The sequence below is a fragment of the Acipenser ruthenus genome, chromosome 7 (genome assembly GCF_902713425.1).
Source record: "Acipenser ruthenus chromosome 7, fAciRut3.2 maternal haplotype, whole genome shotgun sequence".
NCBI lineage: Eukaryota > Metazoa > Chordata > Actinopteri > Acipenseriformes > Acipenseridae > Acipenser > Acipenser ruthenus.
The window spans coordinates 328,710-347,369 of NC_081195.1; the positions used below are offsets into that span (position 1 = coordinate 328,710).

An 18,660-nucleotide genomic window follows, 5' to 3' on the forward strand; every position below is an offset into this window, starting at 1 on the left:
TTTAACTGTAGAAGTGAAAATGTCATCTCTGCACTCTTTAAAACAAGCAGTACTTGGTAAATACCAAATTTGGTCTAACTTGCGTCCCCCGTCCCCAATGTAATGTCCTGCTACCTGGACAAAGCGCTGTTCAAACTATTTAATGGAGTTGCCTCTGTTCAGCTTCCTCCTGGCCTGAGTTACTGCAAGACAACCCCAGCAGAGCACTCCCTGGTACAGGACTTCTGGTGAAACTCGTTTCCTGGAATGAAGCGTCATGTCTGTGAAAATGAATACCAGCAGATTCTCTTGTGATTTAACACGATATGAAACCAGGTTATGGATTCCACTGCAAATGTGCTTTTGGGGGTGAAGAGTGATAAAGAGCAAGAACACTTGGATTTGACATTGTGACATCTTTGAATCCTGCAGGGCATCTAAAGAGGACTGCAGTTTAAGATTGGAGCTGCAGAGTCTTGCACCACCACTTTTTATATTTATTAGTAGTTTCTGAGCCCCCTCCACACTACAGAACACATGAAGTGATTTATATGTCTCTGTGCTGGTATTCAAGGGGTATCACACTGTCTCTGTCCTGGTATTCAAGGGGTATCGCACTGTCTCTGTCCTGGTATTCAAGGGGTATCGCACTGTCTCTGTGCTGGTATTCAAGGGGTATCGCACTGTCTCTGTGCTGGTATTCAAGGGGTATCGCACTGTCTCTGTGCTGGTATTCAAGGGGTATCGCACTGTCTCTGCTGGTATTCAAGGGGTAACGCACTGTCTGCTGGTATTCAAGGGGTATCGCACTGTCTCCGTCCTGGTATTCAAGGGGTATCGCACTGTCTCTGTGCTGGTATTCAAGGGGTATCGCACTGTCTGCTGGTATTCAAGGGGTATCGCACTGTCTCTGTGCTGGTATTCAAGGGGTATCGCACTGTCTGCTGGTATTCAAGGGGTATCACACTGTCTCTGTGCTGGTATTCAAGAGGTATTACACTGTCTCTGTGCTGGTATTCAAGGGGTATCGCACTGTCTGCTGGTATTCAAGGGGTATCACACTGTCTCTGTCCTGGTATTCAAGGGGTATCGCACTGTCTCTGTGCTGGTATTCAAGGGGTATCGCACTGTCTCTGTGCTGGTATTCAAGGGGTATCGCACTGTCTCTGTGCTGGTATTCAAGGGGTATCGCACTGTCTGCTGGTATTCAAGGGGTATCGCACGGTCTCTGTGCTGGTATTCAAGGGGTATCGCACGGTCTCTGTGCTGGTATTCAAGAGGTATAGCTGAGGGAACACAAAGCCACTTTTTCAGGAACAGTGGCTTGAAATCTGGTTCCAGGAGACCGGGAGACCTAGTTTTGAGGCAACTTTGCTCTATCAAACCCCAAGTCTCCCCTGGCGTGCCATGCAGTGGAACCTAGTCTCCTGAACAAGTTCCAAGCCATGAAGTGGCTTTGTGTTCCCTCAGTTTAAGATATGATATTAATTGATGATTGTTTACAATCAGCTTCCAGAGTGTCTTATTTATTTATTTATTTATTTGGCAGGCGCCTTTATCCAAGGTGGCTGACAGGTGTTACAGGACAGTACAGGGTTACATTGCAAGCTTAATATTTAAATACAGTGCAGTCTAAGGTAAATGCAAATAATACAATATGAACTAAGATGCAACAAGTTAGGATTACAACACGTTATATCTACAGTGAGATCAAGGAGACCTTGCTGGGTGATAGTTGTCCAATCCCTGTATATTTAGGGGCAGCCATGAGCGTATTGTCTATATACAGGATGTTGCTTTCTCTGCACTCGTATGTGTGCAGTAATTTAAAAAGCCATTATGTGCTATACCTTTAAGAAATCCTCGCCGGGCTGCCGGCGTGGAAGTGCGCGTGCGCAGTTTCCCTGTCAACAAAAAACAAAACAAAGACCGAAGTAGTTGAAATTTGCAAGAAACGTGAGGAAAATGATTTTTGTTATTTTTGTATCCGCCTTTCAGTGAAGAAACTACTTTTTTCGACGCTGCGGTTTTAAAATAAGGCGTTTTGGGCGAAATTAAATGGTACAGTTGCGTTCATTTTCTTGGGGTTGGCCGGTTGTAACCAGTCTGATCTGGCTTGTTGCGTCTGCGCAGTCGGTGTAAACAGGAAGAAGCCGTGCGAGCGAAGAGGGTGCACAGGGAAAGAGAAGAAAACATAGAAATATAACCGAAAAGATCGAAAAAACGCCATTTCAACACCTGAAATAGCAACCGAAAAGCAAACCGGACAGTAGAGTAAGACACTGAGAAGATTCGACTTCGCATTTGGAGATTATTTTATTTATTTATTTATTTTTAAAACATCTGCATTATATAATTATATTAATAAATTCAAGCGTTATACAACTGAACATTTAGAGAAAAAAACGAATTAACTATTTCATTGGAAAGCGAAGAAAGACCGCAAAATATAAGCTGTGTTATATATCTCACTAGTTTAACCGAGCTAATTCCCTCAGTAATATACACCTTACATTACATTTCGTGTCAATATGACTTATGCGTGTTAAGCGGTAAAGATTCGTTTTGGACTGATTTAGGGTTACCTATTAAATAATTTATATTTGCATACATCGATTAGTGTGTATACCAAAATGGTTCAAAAGCAGAAGCATGTCGATGAGAAGACGGCGGAAGGGGAGCCCAGCCACAGCCCAGGCCCGGTACCGGTGGACGGGACTGCAATCCTGCCAGACTCGGTGGCAGCAGCGCCCCAAGCTGAGACCACAGGCCGCAGGAAATTTGTCAGCGGTGTGGTGGAGGGTAAGCAGGAATGCGTGTGCGTGTGACAGTTTACTGTAAACCCTAACACAGGATACGTACAGTGTTGACACGACAGCTGTGTAGATCGGGGTGCATTTATCACACGGTTTGATAACCTTTTAAAATCAACACAACGGTTCAGTAACACGTGTGCATGTGTAGTGTGTATTGATGCTAGCAACATTGGGGTGGTATGTATGGTTAGCTAAGTATATCTCATTGCAAAACGTGTGAATGTACTAGTTACAAGTGGACTGGCTTATTTTGTGTCTTTATTTGTGTTCGATCTGTTAGTCAATGTGTAATATGCAATGTGCGTGTGTTACTTATACACGTGTGGTAGGTTGTGTTATGTCCTGGATAAACTACCTCGAAACAAGATGACTAGTTTCAGTTGGTTTATCCAGGTTTCATATATGTGAAGTAATTCCATACATTCATAGGGTTTCTAAGAGAAATGCATTGTTGAGTTTCCTCTCAAAAGTGCTTGTGTTCACTGGCTCAACGTCTTCAGCTAGCATCCTGTTCAGGCATTTTGTTGCAGGTGTTTTTTCCCTGAATAAATGTACACTCGCTGTCATTGTAATCTAGTGTTAAAGGAAGTGCCTTTGTATTCTCTTCTCTTGTAACACCAGGTTTACATGTTTGACTTCGCCAGTACAATCTTGAAGCAGCTCGTTTGTTGAGAGGTGCTTCAGTATCCATGGACTTTAACCCACAGTGCATATAGATCAATACTGTGTGTTTATAGATCCATTTGTATAATACTTTAAAGCAGATGTGCGTTTTCCTGCTGTAAGGGTTATGCAATCGTACCTGTCTCAGTCTGTTTGATTAGAGAAAGAAAAACTGTGCAAGTAGTTAAGCTGTGAAGGGAGCATAAGAAAAGCAGCTCAGGTATGTAGTTATACTCTTGCACATTTTGATTGTACATTTGCGTGCATTGCAAACTACAGTGTGGGATTTTCACATTTTACTAGGATTGTCTGGCCATTGTATTCTCCAGTCAGTGGATGTATTCCACCAAAAGATTATTGAGCGTATATAGAAATCACAAAAAAATGAAGTAATGCAGTTTATGCAATTTCCCCTGTTCATTAGAATGGTCTACCTGTGGATTAATCGGTGCCTGGGCCGGCAGTACTTTATGCCAAAGCCACAGAAACTGAAGGGGCTGCGTTACCTGTACCAGTGTGTTCAATGTGGGAATGTGGCTATTCTGAGGAATTGCATGTTGACCATAATCTTATTTTTTGCATAGGATTCTATGGTCGACCGTGGACTATGGAGCAAAGGAAAGAGCTTTTCAGGAGGTAATGGCATTCCTTTTTGTCTTCGTTTCTAAAAGAAAAGGCTTACAGATATATCCTTGTCACAATCGTGCATTCTAATGGTGTTATAAAGTATTGAACTGGTACACCTCTTGCAAGGACAAACCATTTTACATTTCTTGCAGAAGTTTCAAATTTGCTTTGGTTTCCAAATTCTATATTTAGTTATTTGTTTTTACACAGGCTACAGAAGTGGGGGTTAAATACGTATCTTTATGCTCCAAAGGATGACTACAAACACAGAATGTTTTGGAGAGAAATGTACTCTGTTGAAGAAGCAGGTAAGTGCATTGATAACCAGAACAATTCAGTTCTGTATGTTGGTGCTGTATGAATGGATGATTGGGATTGAATAGACAGGTGCTGACAATCAGGTGGGTGTCATTGGTGTTGATTGGTTTAACTTACCACATGAAGAAACAGCTGCTTGGATTTGTGGTGATTGCTGTTTTTCTTTGACTCTGTGGAGAGCAGCAGTCCACACAAACCCAAGCAGCTGTTTCTTCACTTGTTTCACTTGGTATGGTTAATTAGCCCATTTGGCACCAATGACCCTGACCTATAGGGAGCGCAGTCCAAATAATTGAATAATCTGTTTGTGCAGCTCTACCATATATACATGCTCTGTGCATTTATGGGTGTTGTATTTATACTGGAAGGTTACTGTGCAATCTGAAATGTGTTGCAAACTCCAGTGAAATGGCATCCACATAGTGCTCCTGTGGTAATGTGTGCATGGGACATGCTGTGGTATAGGTGACCATGTCCTGCTTCTTCGTTGTACTGGCAGACCGCAGTAATGCAGTGTTTAAATCCCTGTACTTGTGTTTGTTTATATTTAAGAGCAACTCATCACTCTTATCTCTGCGGCAAAAGAATATGGAATTGAGTTCATCTATGCCATCTCGCCAGGGCTCGATATCACATTTTCCAACCAGAAAGAAGTTGTGACTTTGAAAAGGAAGTTAGATCAGGTTAGTAATTCTCTGCTTTTAGTATGTGTGTCATTTTTTTTCTGTTGCATGGATTAACTCCTCTGGGTTTATGTAGCATCCCAATACATTCTCATATCACACACTACCACATGCATTATTCTCTGTATATTGTTGCTTTTAAAGTATTCAGGATAAGAATAATTTGTAATGAAGACCTAGAATGAATGTCATACACCAAAATAAAGTATACCATGTTTGCTTTTGCTGGTCATTAGATATATAGATATATATATACTGTGGGTAGAATTTCTTTGGTAATTCCTATTGATAAATTGCTGTTTTAAGATTAAGTATTTTTTATCCTTCTCTAACCAGATTTCCCAGTTTGGCTGCAAGTCTTTTGCCTTACTGTTTGATGATATTGAGCACAATATATGCCCAGCAGACAAGGAAGTGTTCAGCTCATTTGCACATGCCCAGGTCTCCCTGACTAATGAGATCTTCCAGTACTTGGGTGAACCTGAAACTTTCTTGTTCTGCCCAACAGGTAACCAATAATTATTTATTTATTTTTCTTTCTTTCTTTCTTTCTTTCTTTATAGCATTATATAATTGCAACAACTAGAGTCTGTATAAACCGTTTATAAATTTTTTTCTGCAGAATACTGTGGAACTTTCTGCTATCCAAATGTTTCCCAGTCACCGTATTTGCTCACAGTTGGTGAGAAGTTGTTACCTGGAATCGATGTGCTATGGACAGGTGGGATTATCTTTAAGAATGACATGTTAAATAGTGCCTTGTACAGTAATCAAGTGTGTGGGCACTGTAGCATCACAAGTGTCAGTACTAATGCCATTCCAATATTTATTTAGTTTAAGACACACTATTAAATTAGTTACCCTAGAGTTCTCTAAAGTTACTTGGTGCTCAAAGAGTTAAGTCTTAAGTGATTTTTGTATATGTTTAGTTATTTGTGGATTGCAGTAGTGAAAGAGCTGTGCATTTATGTAACTGGTGAACTACTTTCTGTTCTCAGGTCCCAAGGTTGTATCTAAAGATATCACAGTGGAGTCCATTGAAGAGGTATCCAGAATTTTAAAGCGAGCTCCAGTTATATGGGACAACATCCATGCCAATGACTATGACCAAAAGAGGTTGTTCCTTGGTCCCTTTAAGGGCCGGTCAACAGAGCTCATCCCCAGGCTGAAGGGTGTGCTAACCAACCCCAACTGTGAATTTGAGACCAACTTTGTGGCCATCCATACACTGGCAACCTGGTACAAATCCAACATGAACGGTGTCCGAAAAGACGTTGTCATGAGTAAGTCGTTTGTTTGAAGACTTTGCTATTTCATTGGCTCTGAATATCTTAGAATAAATCCCTGCCATCTGCTCATCTTTCAGGTGACAGTGAGGACAGTACAGTATCTATTCAGATTAAGCTGGAGAATGAAGGCAGCGATGAAGAAATCGAAACGGATATGCTGTACAGTCCACAGCTGGCGCTGAAGCTTGCCCTGCAAGAGTGGCTGGGGGAGTTTGGAGTGCCTCATCTGTACAACAGTAAGTCAAGTGGCAGACTGGTGGAATCTGTTTGCTTTTTAATTTCATATTCAAAATAATACTAAATCCATTCATTTTATTTATTTAAATATAATCCAGTTTGTCACGTGTTTGCTCAATGTAAAAAACATTGTAAGTATTGAAAATGACACATCTAATTTTTTTACTAAGGAGCTGCAAGACATCAGTACATACTATTTCATACCACATCTTTCAAGAGCTACAATATACAATTAAAAAATAATTAGCACAGTAACCACTTGTGTAGTTTATTTTTGTATTCCATGTCAGTTAAATGTTGCTTGCATTTGTTTTGATAATCAGGTCGGCAGGTCCCTCATAGTGGAGCAAAGAGCACTGCTATTGATGTGGCATCTCTGGTAACGCCAAACCTGGGGTCCTCAACAACGGTTAGCACCATTTACCACCAGCCAATCATGAGCCAATCAACAGCTCTGAGTGAAGAGCCCCTCCCCCTGAGCAAGGTGGAGGAGGAGGAGGAGGAGGAGGAGGAGGAAGAGAAGAAGGAGCAGCTGCTTCTTCAGTCTGACGAAGAACCCATGGAGATGGTGCTAGAGAAACAGGATGAGCCAGATACCAAGAATGTCAACCAGATCCTGACTGAGATTGTCAAGGCCAAGATGACAGAGGAGCTGAAGCCCATGGACACAGACAAGGAGAGCAGTGCAGAGTCCAAGTCCCCCGAGATGTCTATTCAGGAGGACTCGGGGAGTGACATTGCACCAATGCAAACAGACGAGCAGCTGAACAAAGAGCCGTTTGTGCCAGGCCCCAATGAGAAGCCTCTGTACAGCGCAGAGGCGCTGACCCTCGAGGATCTGACCCTGCTGGCAGAACTCTTCTACCTGCCCTATGAACACGGGCCCAAAGCTGTGCAGATGCTCAAAGAATTCAACTGGCTGAGAGCCAACAGCAGTGTGGTCAGTGTCAATTCCAAAGGGAAGGAGCCTCAGAAAGTAAACACATATATATTAACAAAAATGATACGCATGATATTATTATTATTATTATTATTATTATTATTATTATTATTATTAATATTGTAAAAATAGAAACCAAATGAAAATATGTTTTTATAATAAGTCATAATAAAATAATCTTACAAAGTTTTAATTTACAACCCTGTTCCTTTGCAGGTCAATGAATGGCGTGCACGAGCAGAGAAGTTTGAGGAGATGTGCTGCTCAGTGATCCAGATGTTCACACGCCTCTCCAACTCTGCCAACAGGACCATTCTCTATGATTTGTATCCCTACATTTGGGATATTAAGAGTATCATCTCAATGGTGAAGTCCTTTGTTCAGTGGTTAGGTAGGTACAATGAAGGATAGCACCCCACTGGTAAAAGTTGGCCTTTCTTTTAATTGATTAGCCCAAAAAATACAAAAAAAAAAGCCCAGTTTTGGGGATTCAACTTTCATTTTAGCTTCACTAGAACACACAGACTTATTACATGTTCTTCTAAGTGACATTTAACCAGTCATATATAACGCTGCATTTTCATGTACACACGGCAGATTAACTTCCACTGGTGTGTTGACTGGGCGTCTACACACATCTATACACGCAATAGACCCGATTTTAGCATTTCTTGGGCTAATACGTTCAGAAACACATAAATACAGAATGCTCTTGTTTGGACTGTATGTCTCGATGTGTGTCTTTGTTTTGCGCCTGACTGGATGCAGACTGCAGTGTTAGCTTACCCTATTCTTTATTAGTTCCCCAGCTCAGCCATGCTATTCTACATATAAACACATCTCTATATCGTTTGGACTCCAGTGAGTGACACCCTAGTGGTCCTGCTGCTTGCTGTGTGTCTTGTGACATCATTGCTGATTTTATACAGTAGCATCTGCTGCCACCTCTTTAAGGGCCCTGGTCATAAAGGAAAGTCGATCCGTTGTAGTCCAGCGCGCATGCAAGCTTCAAATAGAAGGCTCTGTAAGGCTATTCTGGTGCAAACAATATAGTATATATTGAGGGTGGGCTTTTATTGATCTTAATCACTCTGTTTTCTCATACAAAGAGAAACCATTGGTGGTATAATTACAGCAGTGGTTGAGCACATGAGAAATTTAATCAACTGACTGGTCACTGCTGTGTTTCTAGTAAGTCAGTGGGTATTATAAAAGTATTTTCACTGTTTGATGATAACGGCACCAGCATGGCCTGGGTTACACCAGTAAGCTCATTTCATTTGCAGGTGTCTCTCCAGCTGTAAGGAAAGCTGTCCACATTCTTTTACTTGCACAGCAGGCAGCAACAAACAACTGGTGGGAGCACTGCTAAAAACTGAACTGTATATATTTAAAAGAGGAATGGGGGCTTGAGGTGGGCAACTGGCAGATCCTTGATAAGAAAATGAAAACGGAAAGCACAAACATACAGGAGATATCCCAGGACATGATGCGCTTTACTGTTCATTCCCTGCATGAATACAAACCTGCCTTGTTACCCATACCCAGGTCTGAGAGGCAGCATGACTTTGTCATTAAATATGAGTCGGCATACCCCGGTGAATTGTATTTTAGGCTCAGCTCACCGCTACCACCCCCGCGCTGACTCAAGAGCGGCGAAGACGAACACACGCTGTCCTCCAAAACTTGTGCCATCAGCCGACCACTTCTTTTCACTCTGCAAGCCCGCCATGCAACCAACCCAGAGCTACAGCGTCGGAGGACAACGCAGCTCTGGGCAGCTACAGGGGTCGCTGGTGCGCTGTGAGCCAAGGACACCCTGGCCGACCTAAGCCCCCCCCCCCCGGGCCGCGCTCAGCCAATTGTGCGCCACCCCCTGGGAACTCCCCCCGTTTTCTCCCCAATTTAGTATGCCAAATTATTATCTGTATCCTCGGCTCACCGCTTGCGACCCCTCCGCCGACTCGGGAAACGGCGGCTGGAGCACACGTCCTCCGAAACGTGCTCCTGCCAAGCCGTCATTTTTCGCACTGCGGATCCACAGCGATGCCACTAGACCTATAGTGCTGGAGGACAACACAGATGTGGCAGCTCCACTGCAGAAGCACAGGCGCCCTATCGACCACAGGGGTCACTGATGCGCGTGAGCCGTGGATTCCCCTGCCGACCTAAGCCCTCCCTACCCGGGCAGCGCTCAGCCATTTGTGCGCCTTTTTGACCTCACTTGAGGAATCTTTTCATAAGGAAGCTGTTGGTCATGGGATTGGTTAATGCCGTAGGGTGACTTCCAAGTTGCTTAACCATATGTTGATTCCTGCTGACGTTTTGAGGAAATTCCACCCAATCATTAAAGAGAATGTGTGGACCTGTTTTATTTGCAGACAGGTGGCATGCACCACAACAGTTAACTAACTGTGATAACCAAGGTTGTTTTGTTGTCAGCCTACACACTGCATCTTCAGGTTCTGCATAGTTGTTCACCTCTGCCATTTAAAAGGGGTTAGGCTCTCCTGTGCAATGATAACCTTAAAACAGTGCAGTCAGCAGTCTGGTCTGGCTTTGTAATATGAACCATTACTAATGACCTCTTCTATTGTCTTCTCCCGTCATTATGTCCAGATGGAAGGATGCTCTGCACAAGTTTCTACTGCCATTGGATCGACAGTGGCTGATGTATGCAGCGTGCTGCTGCTGTTATCTGTTTAATTTTTTTAATTTAATAATAGCGTTTTTAGAAATTAATTTGTAAGTGTAATGGACAGTGTTGTGTGATGCACTGCATCACAGATTCTGCCCCCTGTCAGTGAGGTGAGATGAGGTTAAAAGCTCTAAAACAACAAATGTAAAAGGGGTGAAGGCTGGGTGGGAACCAGCGACCCGCACACTGCAAGCGGGCATCTTAACCACAGTGCAGAACAGCCAGGCTCATCTGCATTCGTGGTTAGAGCTTTTACCCTCGTCTCATCTCACCGATAGGACAGAATCCGTAATGACATAATGACAGTGTATCACAACACCGCCCGGTACACTCGTACAAGATATTTCAGGGAGCTTAATAAGTGTATGCGTTGTGAATGAAGTCACATTTGCGCAGCGAAATCTAAAGTGATAAGGATTATTAACTTGTTTTTCCATTGATCCAGCTTCTCTAACTTTTATTCTATTGGTAGGCTTAGTGAGCTAGTTTGGCTACACCCCCTGATGCAATTGATAAAAGGAATTCATGAATATGGCTTTAGCTTTTACTTCTTGAAAGTAATGGCTTTTCTAATTTAATTACTAGATTTAACAAAATAAAAAAATAAAAACAGCAGTGCAAAACTTTACATTTTAAAGTATATACTGCAAATATTGAGTATTAAATGAAGAAATGAAAATCTGTTTTTGAATTCCTGAAACGTGTGCATCTTGGGACTGTGCCTTACAAGCTAAATGGAGGATCTGCTGCTCAAGTGCTGGTGAAAGAAAGATCTCACTGAAGCACACGCTGTCCTCTCTGCGCTCGCTGCACATGTCCTGTCACATGAGTTTAATAAGAGACCCGGCTCCATTTAAAACAAAGCTAAATTGAAGCTATGTATTGGAAATGACTTGTACCTTTTTAAGGTACAGTAGAGGTATGTGGGTTGTTAAAACTTAAGTCATCTGACAAGACAACAATAAATAAATAAAATGTGACTTCAAAAAAAGCATGTTTCTGCCTGGGGCTGTAACAATGGCAGTACCAGTGTGTTTAACATGTGTCTGTACAATCCAGTCTGCGATGAATGAATGTAGCGCTGTCCATTGCAGGCCCAGTCACAATCTGTTTGCATTTTAAAAAGGTACCTTTGTTTAGTTGTTACAACCCCAGGAGTTTCTGCTTTCACAAAGTTAGATTAGTGTGTTATATTTCCTTGTCTCTTTTTGTATTCTTTTATGTTGGAGTGCTTGAATATAGAGAGCCCTCCCCCCCCCCACCACTGCCGTACCCCTTGTTCCTTCAGAAAGCCCCCCTCATGTAATGTTCTCCGCTTGGATCTGATCTCAACAGGGTGTCGTAGTCAGTCGTCAGCACAGTTCTTAAGTGGAGACCAAGAGCCTTGGGCCTTTAGAGGCGGTCTAGCGGGAGAGTTCCAGGTATCAATATATCCAATTCACAACTGATTGTTGCAACAAAAACACCTCTACATTGGTGTAGATATGAAAGGGTTGGTCTGTTATAGGTGTGCTTGTTTACAAACAGAACTATATGTTTTAACCTTTTCCCTCTTCACCTATATAGCAAATAGGCTTGTTTCCCTTAAAGCTGATGTATGGTGAGTGGCACACAGACCTTTCTTTGTAATTCAGGAGATGCTTTCAAATTCAGTATTGGTTCGAAACTCCAACGATTCCAACTTTGCTAAAAGGTCAATTAGGGGGAAAGGGTTAAATAATTTATAATATTTATTTATTTATTTTTAAACCACTTGCGTTTGGGCTAGGGGCGAGTCCGAATATTCGAGTGATCGAGTATTCTTAATAAAATTACTACTTGAATACTTTGATCAAGTTTTGAATACTCATTCATTTCAAAAACCAATAGAAAAATGCGCTAACTACACCCGAGAAAACTTGGCACAGTATTTGAGAGGAGGAAGTTAAAAATGATCAGCCACTACAATTCTCCCCTCACTTATAAGTGACAGGAGGCAGATGCACTTCAGTACCTAGCTCTGCTGTTGGCTAAGTGAGTACATGAGCAGTGAAACTGGCATCTTAAAGTATTTTGAAAAACAAGACCATCATGCAGTGTAATCTCTGCAGCTTAAGTCAACGAATCTAAAATGCAATCACCCGTCTGCTACTTTAGAAGAAAACACAGAATATAGCAAAAAACAAACAAGCATTGCATCTTTTACTTGCACAGTGGAGGCGATGTGATGCATCTTGGGCTGAAAAAAAAGGTGTTTTTTTAGTTTTTTGTATGTTAAAAGTAAACTTTAATTTGGATTTTGACTGCAAGCTCTCCGGGCTGTGTTAAGCCTTTGTTTGAGTTCTGCTGTTACCGGCCTCCTGCTGATATCGGCTTGATTCCGGAATCAGACTTTTTAAAATGATCATTCTGTTATGGAATCGGCAAGTACGGGGACAGTACATCTCGTTTTTATGTTCCATATTCTAGCATAGATATTGTTGTGCTTTGTTAGTAAGCAGTCGTGTTGTGTGTTTTATACGAGTCAAAGTGTGTTAAATATGCAGTTGAAGGCCCTTTTTATAAAGTTCTGCGTATTATAGTTAAAACCCCTCTGCTGTGTATTCTTATTTCTTCTAGTTTAAATCATACATTAGGTGACTTCAATGTTTCTTCGCTGTTACTGTAGATGTATTTATCTATGCGTCCCTATGTGTGGTTGCTGCTAATACGTTCTAAGGACCTGTCACTGTTATGAGTAATTAGAGGTTGAGTATTCGGGTATTCGAAACTTTTATTCTTGATATATTCGAATATCTTATTATTCGAAATTCCCACCCCTAGTTTGGGCCTGTTTTTATCAGCAAAACTAATGTGAAGGTTTATTTCTTTCAGTGACTGCCCAAAGGAGATGCTACATTTCCCATGCGCCAGCAAAAGCGCAGCGTGTTTCGGTGTTTTTCACATGACATCTCATTTCTTTGCAGGTAGCACAGCGCTCGGTACACCCTCTCCCTTCACGCGCTAGCGTTCAACCTGATGCAAATGCGTGCTCGCCTGCAACTTCGCCTACTTACACAAATATTTAATAAATAATACATTTAAAAAAAAAAAAAAAAAAAAGCTCCATGATCAAAATTTAAACAACAAAAAAAAATGCAACCTCTTTCTCTCCTAAAGATCCTAAATATTAAGACACACCAAAAGAATTCTGGCTTAATAGCGTGCTTGTAGTACAGGACGACTGTGTAGTATCCAGTGTTCTAAAAACCTTTGTCTACTTGCAACGTCAAAGCCATAGTGTTGAGATTATGAGCCTGTAAAATGAATGTGTGAGAATGAGCTTGCGTTGTTTTGTGTTGCTGAAGTTTGCCCATGGAGTTTTTCTTCACCCCTCCCTGCACCGACACTTCTCTTCACAGGAATGCTGGCGCGTGCGAATTGCGATGCCCAGCTTTCGGGAACACACATCTCCTTTAGCCAGTTAGCCCCTTTTCAGACCAAGCCTCTCCTGTCACTTTCATATTAGACTTGTTATCTGCTTTTGTATGTATAGCTTCAAGGAAGTAAAATACAAGTGTTCAAATTTGCTATTGACGATACACGCTGAAACGCACACAATCAAATCAGTTCTCATTATTTCTATGTGTAGAAACTGGTTAGTTTGGGCAGCTCTTGTTGTAGACAATGAAAGCTGTCTTTTGGGCATTCGGTGTGTAGCTCTGTAGCAAATCAATTGAATTGTAAAATCCAACTTTGCTGCAGAGGTTGGTGATGGTTCTTTGAGTTTGTGACTCACTCAATAATTTTTATTTCATCTTCACAGCGATTGTTGCCAATTGATGGGGCAAATGATCTTTTTTACCAGCCACCCCCTGCAATGCCAACCTCCAAAATCTATTCCATAAGACCATATTTTCCAGAAGATGAGGTCAGTGTTGTAGTCCTTTCATAAAAACATGTACACATACTTGCCTTTAAACACAGTCCTCTGCCTGGGTTGTTAATGTGCCTGCCCCATAACATTGCTTATTTTGTACTTGATTATAGCCTGCTGTGTACAAGATCTGCAGAGAGATGTACAATGAAGACATAGAGGGGGTTCCTTTCCCTGAACAGCCTGATTTAATTGGAGATAGGTAAGCCATTGAGAGAGAATAGAAATCGAATTGGAGTCAGCACCAATTATTAACATATCATAATCTGTAGTCGCTATTTCATTGTGTTTATCACTTATTAATAATTATAATGATATCTGCCCTTCTTAATGATGCACTAAACGCTGTAGCCAAGCTGCTGTACGGCGATGCATTGAAACAATAGATTCCAGTGAAAGTGTTAAATTACAATTTCAAGTGATGGTTTATAGTATGATATAGAATATCGGAAATCGGAATCGTCCCAAAAAACCACAGTCGGTAATAATGTTGTTTTTCTTTTATTATTTTTGAAAAACTTTACATCATTTCTATAGAATTCTGAGTTTTCATTTTATAGATAGTTTTACTGTTTGCCCTGATAGATCGATACATTGATTGGTCAATGTTAACGAAGATCTCTTTAGACCTTTTCAAAGTTGTGATTGTGGTTCCCATCACAGGTTAGTGGGAGGATTTCTGACGCTCAGCCCAGACTATGGGTTTGTTCTAGAGGATAATGAGGGCATCTGTGGGTATGCTCTCGGCACAGTGGACGTCAAGCCGTTTGTGAAGAAGTGCAAGATGAGCTGGATCCCCAGCATGCAGGAGAAGTACAACAAGCCCGACTCTGAGAAGGACTTGTCTGAGGCAGAGGTCAGCAGCAATTCTGGACCTGGTCTTGTTTTTGTTTCTCCCTCACACACAACATTTGAATTATTTTTTCACGTTAAAATAGTTTCAATTCAGACTTTGAGAAAGATGCCTTCTCCATGCATCTCCAATACAAATAAAATGTATTCACAAAACCATGCCCCCCGTCAATGGCTTCCTGATTATCTTCCCTTTTTTTTGTAGAAAATGATGTTGAGTTTCCATGAGGAAGAGGAGGGCCTTCCCGAGTCATTTCTTAGTAATTTCCCCTCCCTGATTAAAGTGGACATTCATGGGAAGGTTACAGACCCTAGTGTCGCCAAGAGCATGATGGGTTGCCTCCTTTCCTCCATTAAAGCCAACGGTAGGTGCCTCATTGAATCCATATTAATGTTCTGTGGCCCACATTGTGTCAGTACTTCATTGTCTTTGGGGTATTCTACAGTGACTGATAAGACTATATGAATTCACTGGCTCTCTTGTTGCCTCTTTCTCAGTCAGTATACCAGAAGGGGAAGGGTTTCAGTTTTTATGTGTTTCACAGACCCTGTATAGTACTAATCTTGGATTGCTAGCCTAGTTGTAAGTGTGTCGCTACAAGTCCAGGCACAGGGTTTCCAATCTGTAGCTGCACCGAACACTCGGTAGTTTACTTCATGCTGTTTTCAATTCTTTTCCTCTGTTCAGGGTCCCATGGTGCCTTTTGTGAAGTGAGGCAGAATGATAAGAGAATGCTGGACTTTTACAGCAAGCTGGGCTGCTTTGAAGTGGCAAAGATGGAAGGATTCCCAAAGGGTGTGATCCTCATGGGAAGGAGTCTGTGAACTATTCTGAATGCGAATGAAGTGGTATAAAAATACATCTGACGTTTGTGCTGCCTTAACAAAAAGAAAATGTAACCCCCGCAGTCAGGAGATGCCAAGGTAGCCTTTTTCAATCATGCCCAACAATCCTAGAAAATAGATGGTAAATTAAGACTAGCTCCTGCTGCCTTGGCTTTCTTGTCTAAGTAGCCTGGTTTGATAGTAAGATGATATTACTAGCGTCATACTGTTAGAGCATGAAAACAATTTGAGCCATGAAGCCCCTTGACAAAAGGTGGGGGGGGTGGGAGGTGGGGGGGTGATGGCTGAATGGACAAGTTCTTAAAGTTAGTACTTCCTGCAGCAGAAAAAGGTAGACATACAGAAGGTTAGCTTCATAGACGTGGGATGATTTTCAGCCATTCATTCTTCAGTAGTCTTGTCCTGTTGTCCTTCCTGGAATAGCACAGGGAGGTCAGGTGTTCAGGGTCACAACTGCCTTCACTCTTCCAGATGTTCTTTCTGCTTGTGCCAAGTTTGAAAGCTGGACAGAGTTGAATAATCAGCCTTTGCTGTTGAAGGGATTTTTTCCTCAAAGGCTCGGCAGCGACCACTCGTCTCAAGTTTGGATTTGAATTCACTGGCTTCCAGCCTCCAGCTTTAGCCACTTGACCAGTCTGTTTCTGTTAAGCACCAGGTAAGCAAGGTTTCATTCTACACTTGTCTGATTTTGGAATCCGACTCTTGCTTCATGAAGATCCAGAATGTGGTGGGGGTTGACTTGATTTATGGTCAGCCTCAAGGAAGCCAACAAATGTGCATATGCTTGTGTTAATAATGGAATGTACATGGACAGCATGCTGCTTATAATAATGCTTTTTTGTGATGGCAGTAAAATATAATTTGACAGTCCTTTTTAAATGTTTTTTATTTGTTTACCTTTTTTTCTTCTTGATCAGTAGTGCCATGCAGTGTCGCCAAGAGCCCCAGTAAAGCAGACAGGAGGGGCTCAGGCACTAGTAATGAAAGCCACTCTATAGAAATGTAATTATTAAAGGGATTTGTAGCTTTCTGCTTACACATCTTATTAGGGTTTAAGGTTTTCTATTTAAGTGTATCTTGTTTTACTTCATCTTCTTGTTGTTTTCAACAGGTAAGATTAATAGATCCAGGAAAGCACTTAGATTACAGAGTACAGTTGTCTTCAGAACTGGGTCTGACTGACTGTGTTTTTCATTTATTATTGTTGTTGTTATTTTATTTAAGTGCTTGGAAACTTATTGTAAAATTGTAAATAGAGGTATTTGCATTTCTGAAGAATTCAAACTATGTAAGGAACAGGTGTTATGTAATATCGGTTGCCTTGTCATTCATAACTCATTAACCTGGTGGAATGAATTGCTGTGAAATCTATTCAGAACAATCCTTGGTGAAGCAGAATCTGTACAAGAGGCATTTTAATATGGAAGGACATTGCCCATAGATGTCTGTGAGGGAGTTGTAAATGGTTTTGGTCAACCAGAAATAGTGTTTTGAATTTAAAAAATGTAAGAAAAACAAAGACAATCTAGTTTAACACAATTTCTCTAACCATCCATGTTTTATGGTATGAAAGAAAAGTTCAGTATTGTGATAAACTGATACATGCAGGAAACGGAAGTCACAAGCAATGTTCATTTGTTCAAGAACGTCCCCTGGGGCAATAACCCCAAAACCGATTGGAATCTACAATACCAAATACCCACCCACATGAGTGCGGGAGACCTACAGAGAAGACAGAGCGTACATACAGCTAAACTATATTTAGAAACACATCTACCTGTCCTCTTGTATTTCCTGAAGACTGCTCTTGTAGTCCTAACCCGTGGTTATCAATTGTTTTACAGAGTTGCAGTTTCCAGCTTCATGTCATTTTGTTTTTTGGATAAGTAAAGCATACACATTTAAGAGCTCGGAGGGTTCACGCTGCTAACATTTAAGATCTGTAAATCCAGCTCCATGTTCAGTAGCCGCGTCTATGCAGGCAGTGTCACTTCACCCTCTAATCTGCATTCACAATGATTGTTGATTCATCTGTTTACATTCTCTGTGGCTTTTTTTTTTTCTTTGTAGAAATGGGAAATGCCGTTTCTTTCGATTTTTAGAAACTGATTCAGAATATCATTTCAGTGAGCAGATCTCGCTGCACAGGAAATATGGTGTTTATACCTACAACATTTCATTACATGTTATTTGGGATGTTCTGTTTGTTTTAGGACAGAGACAAGTTATGTAATACGTGTGTGTAACTGAGATGGTTGGATACAAATAAAACCATTAAAATGACAACAATAAACAAATGTGTCTGTAATTTATACAGAAGATGATTGTGCTGTGAGCGTGTAGATGTTCTGTTTAACCCTGCAGAGTGAAAGCAAGGTTCACTGCACTTTACAACAATCCTGCAATGTGGTGAAAATGTGCACTCCTAACGGATATAAAATGCAATTACATTTTAGTTAACCCTTTCAGTCCTGGATTTTTTTCTTGAGCTGTAGAATGTGAAATAATGGAGTTATGTAAAAGGAAAGGAACCCAACAAACAAACATGTTTTACGTATATTTTGGTAAATGTGTCTTTTAAAGTCCTGTCGGTACTTTGAAAACTCTAAATGGTGATAAAAGTACAGGAACATAACTGGTTTATTCTTCCTCTGGAGCTCCTGCAGTGTGTAAGTTAATTGGGAGAGGGTCTCTCTTGGACGGAGAACAGGGGGAGAGTTTAGGGCTGATGAAACAATAGGCTGGTGCTATTCAGGCTGTCACACTGTACAGATCTGTGGGCTAAATGGTAGACTTATTAAAAGGAATATACAGAGA

The 18,660-nt window shown here is 41.3% G+C and overlaps 1 protein-coding gene across 2 annotated transcripts; it reads left to right on the top strand.

Moving 5' to 3' along the window:
* The first annotated feature begins 1,957 nt into the window (after positions 1-1,957).
* Positions 1,958-18,150, top strand: LOC117415414 (protein O-GlcNAcase-like). 2 transcript variants are annotated; one of them, XM_034025722.3, is made up of 16 exons: positions 1,958-2,781; positions 4,043-4,094; positions 4,296-4,393; positions 4,956-5,086; positions 5,423-5,594; positions 5,709-5,807; positions 6,085-6,369; positions 6,453-6,611; positions 6,936-7,588; positions 7,769-7,943; positions 11,586-11,671; positions 14,035-14,139; positions 14,259-14,347; positions 14,809-15,001; positions 15,203-15,362; positions 15,686-18,150. In XM_034025722.3, the coding sequence occupies exons 1-16, from the start codon at positions 2,613-2,615 to the stop codon at positions 15,820-15,822; spliced, it is 2,763 nt and encodes a 920-aa protein (XP_033881613.3). In that variant the 5' UTR covers positions 1,958-2,612; the 3' UTR covers positions 15,823-18,150. The 2 variants fall into 2 exon arrangements, with proteins under 2 accessions (XP_033881613.3, XP_058881975.1); XM_059025992.1 differs by having other exon boundaries at positions 1,959-2,781; positions 6,936-7,552.
* Positions 18,151-18,660: the final 510 nt, after the last annotated feature.

Bases quoted from the DNA above. Each gene is read 5' to 3' on its own strand.
- LOC117415414 (XM_034025722.3), top strand. From the start codon at position 2,613: ATGGTTCAAAAGCAGAAGCATGTCGATGAGAAGACGGCGGAAGGGGAG. The intron at 4,394-4,955 runs GTAAGTGCATTG...TTTATATTTAAG, and splicing joins GTACTCTGTTGAAGAAGCAG to AGCAACTCATCACTCTTATC. The intron at 5,808-6,084 runs GTGGGATTATCT...TTCTGTTCTCAG, and splicing joins AATCGATGTGCTATGGACAG to GTCCCAAGGTTGTATCTAAA.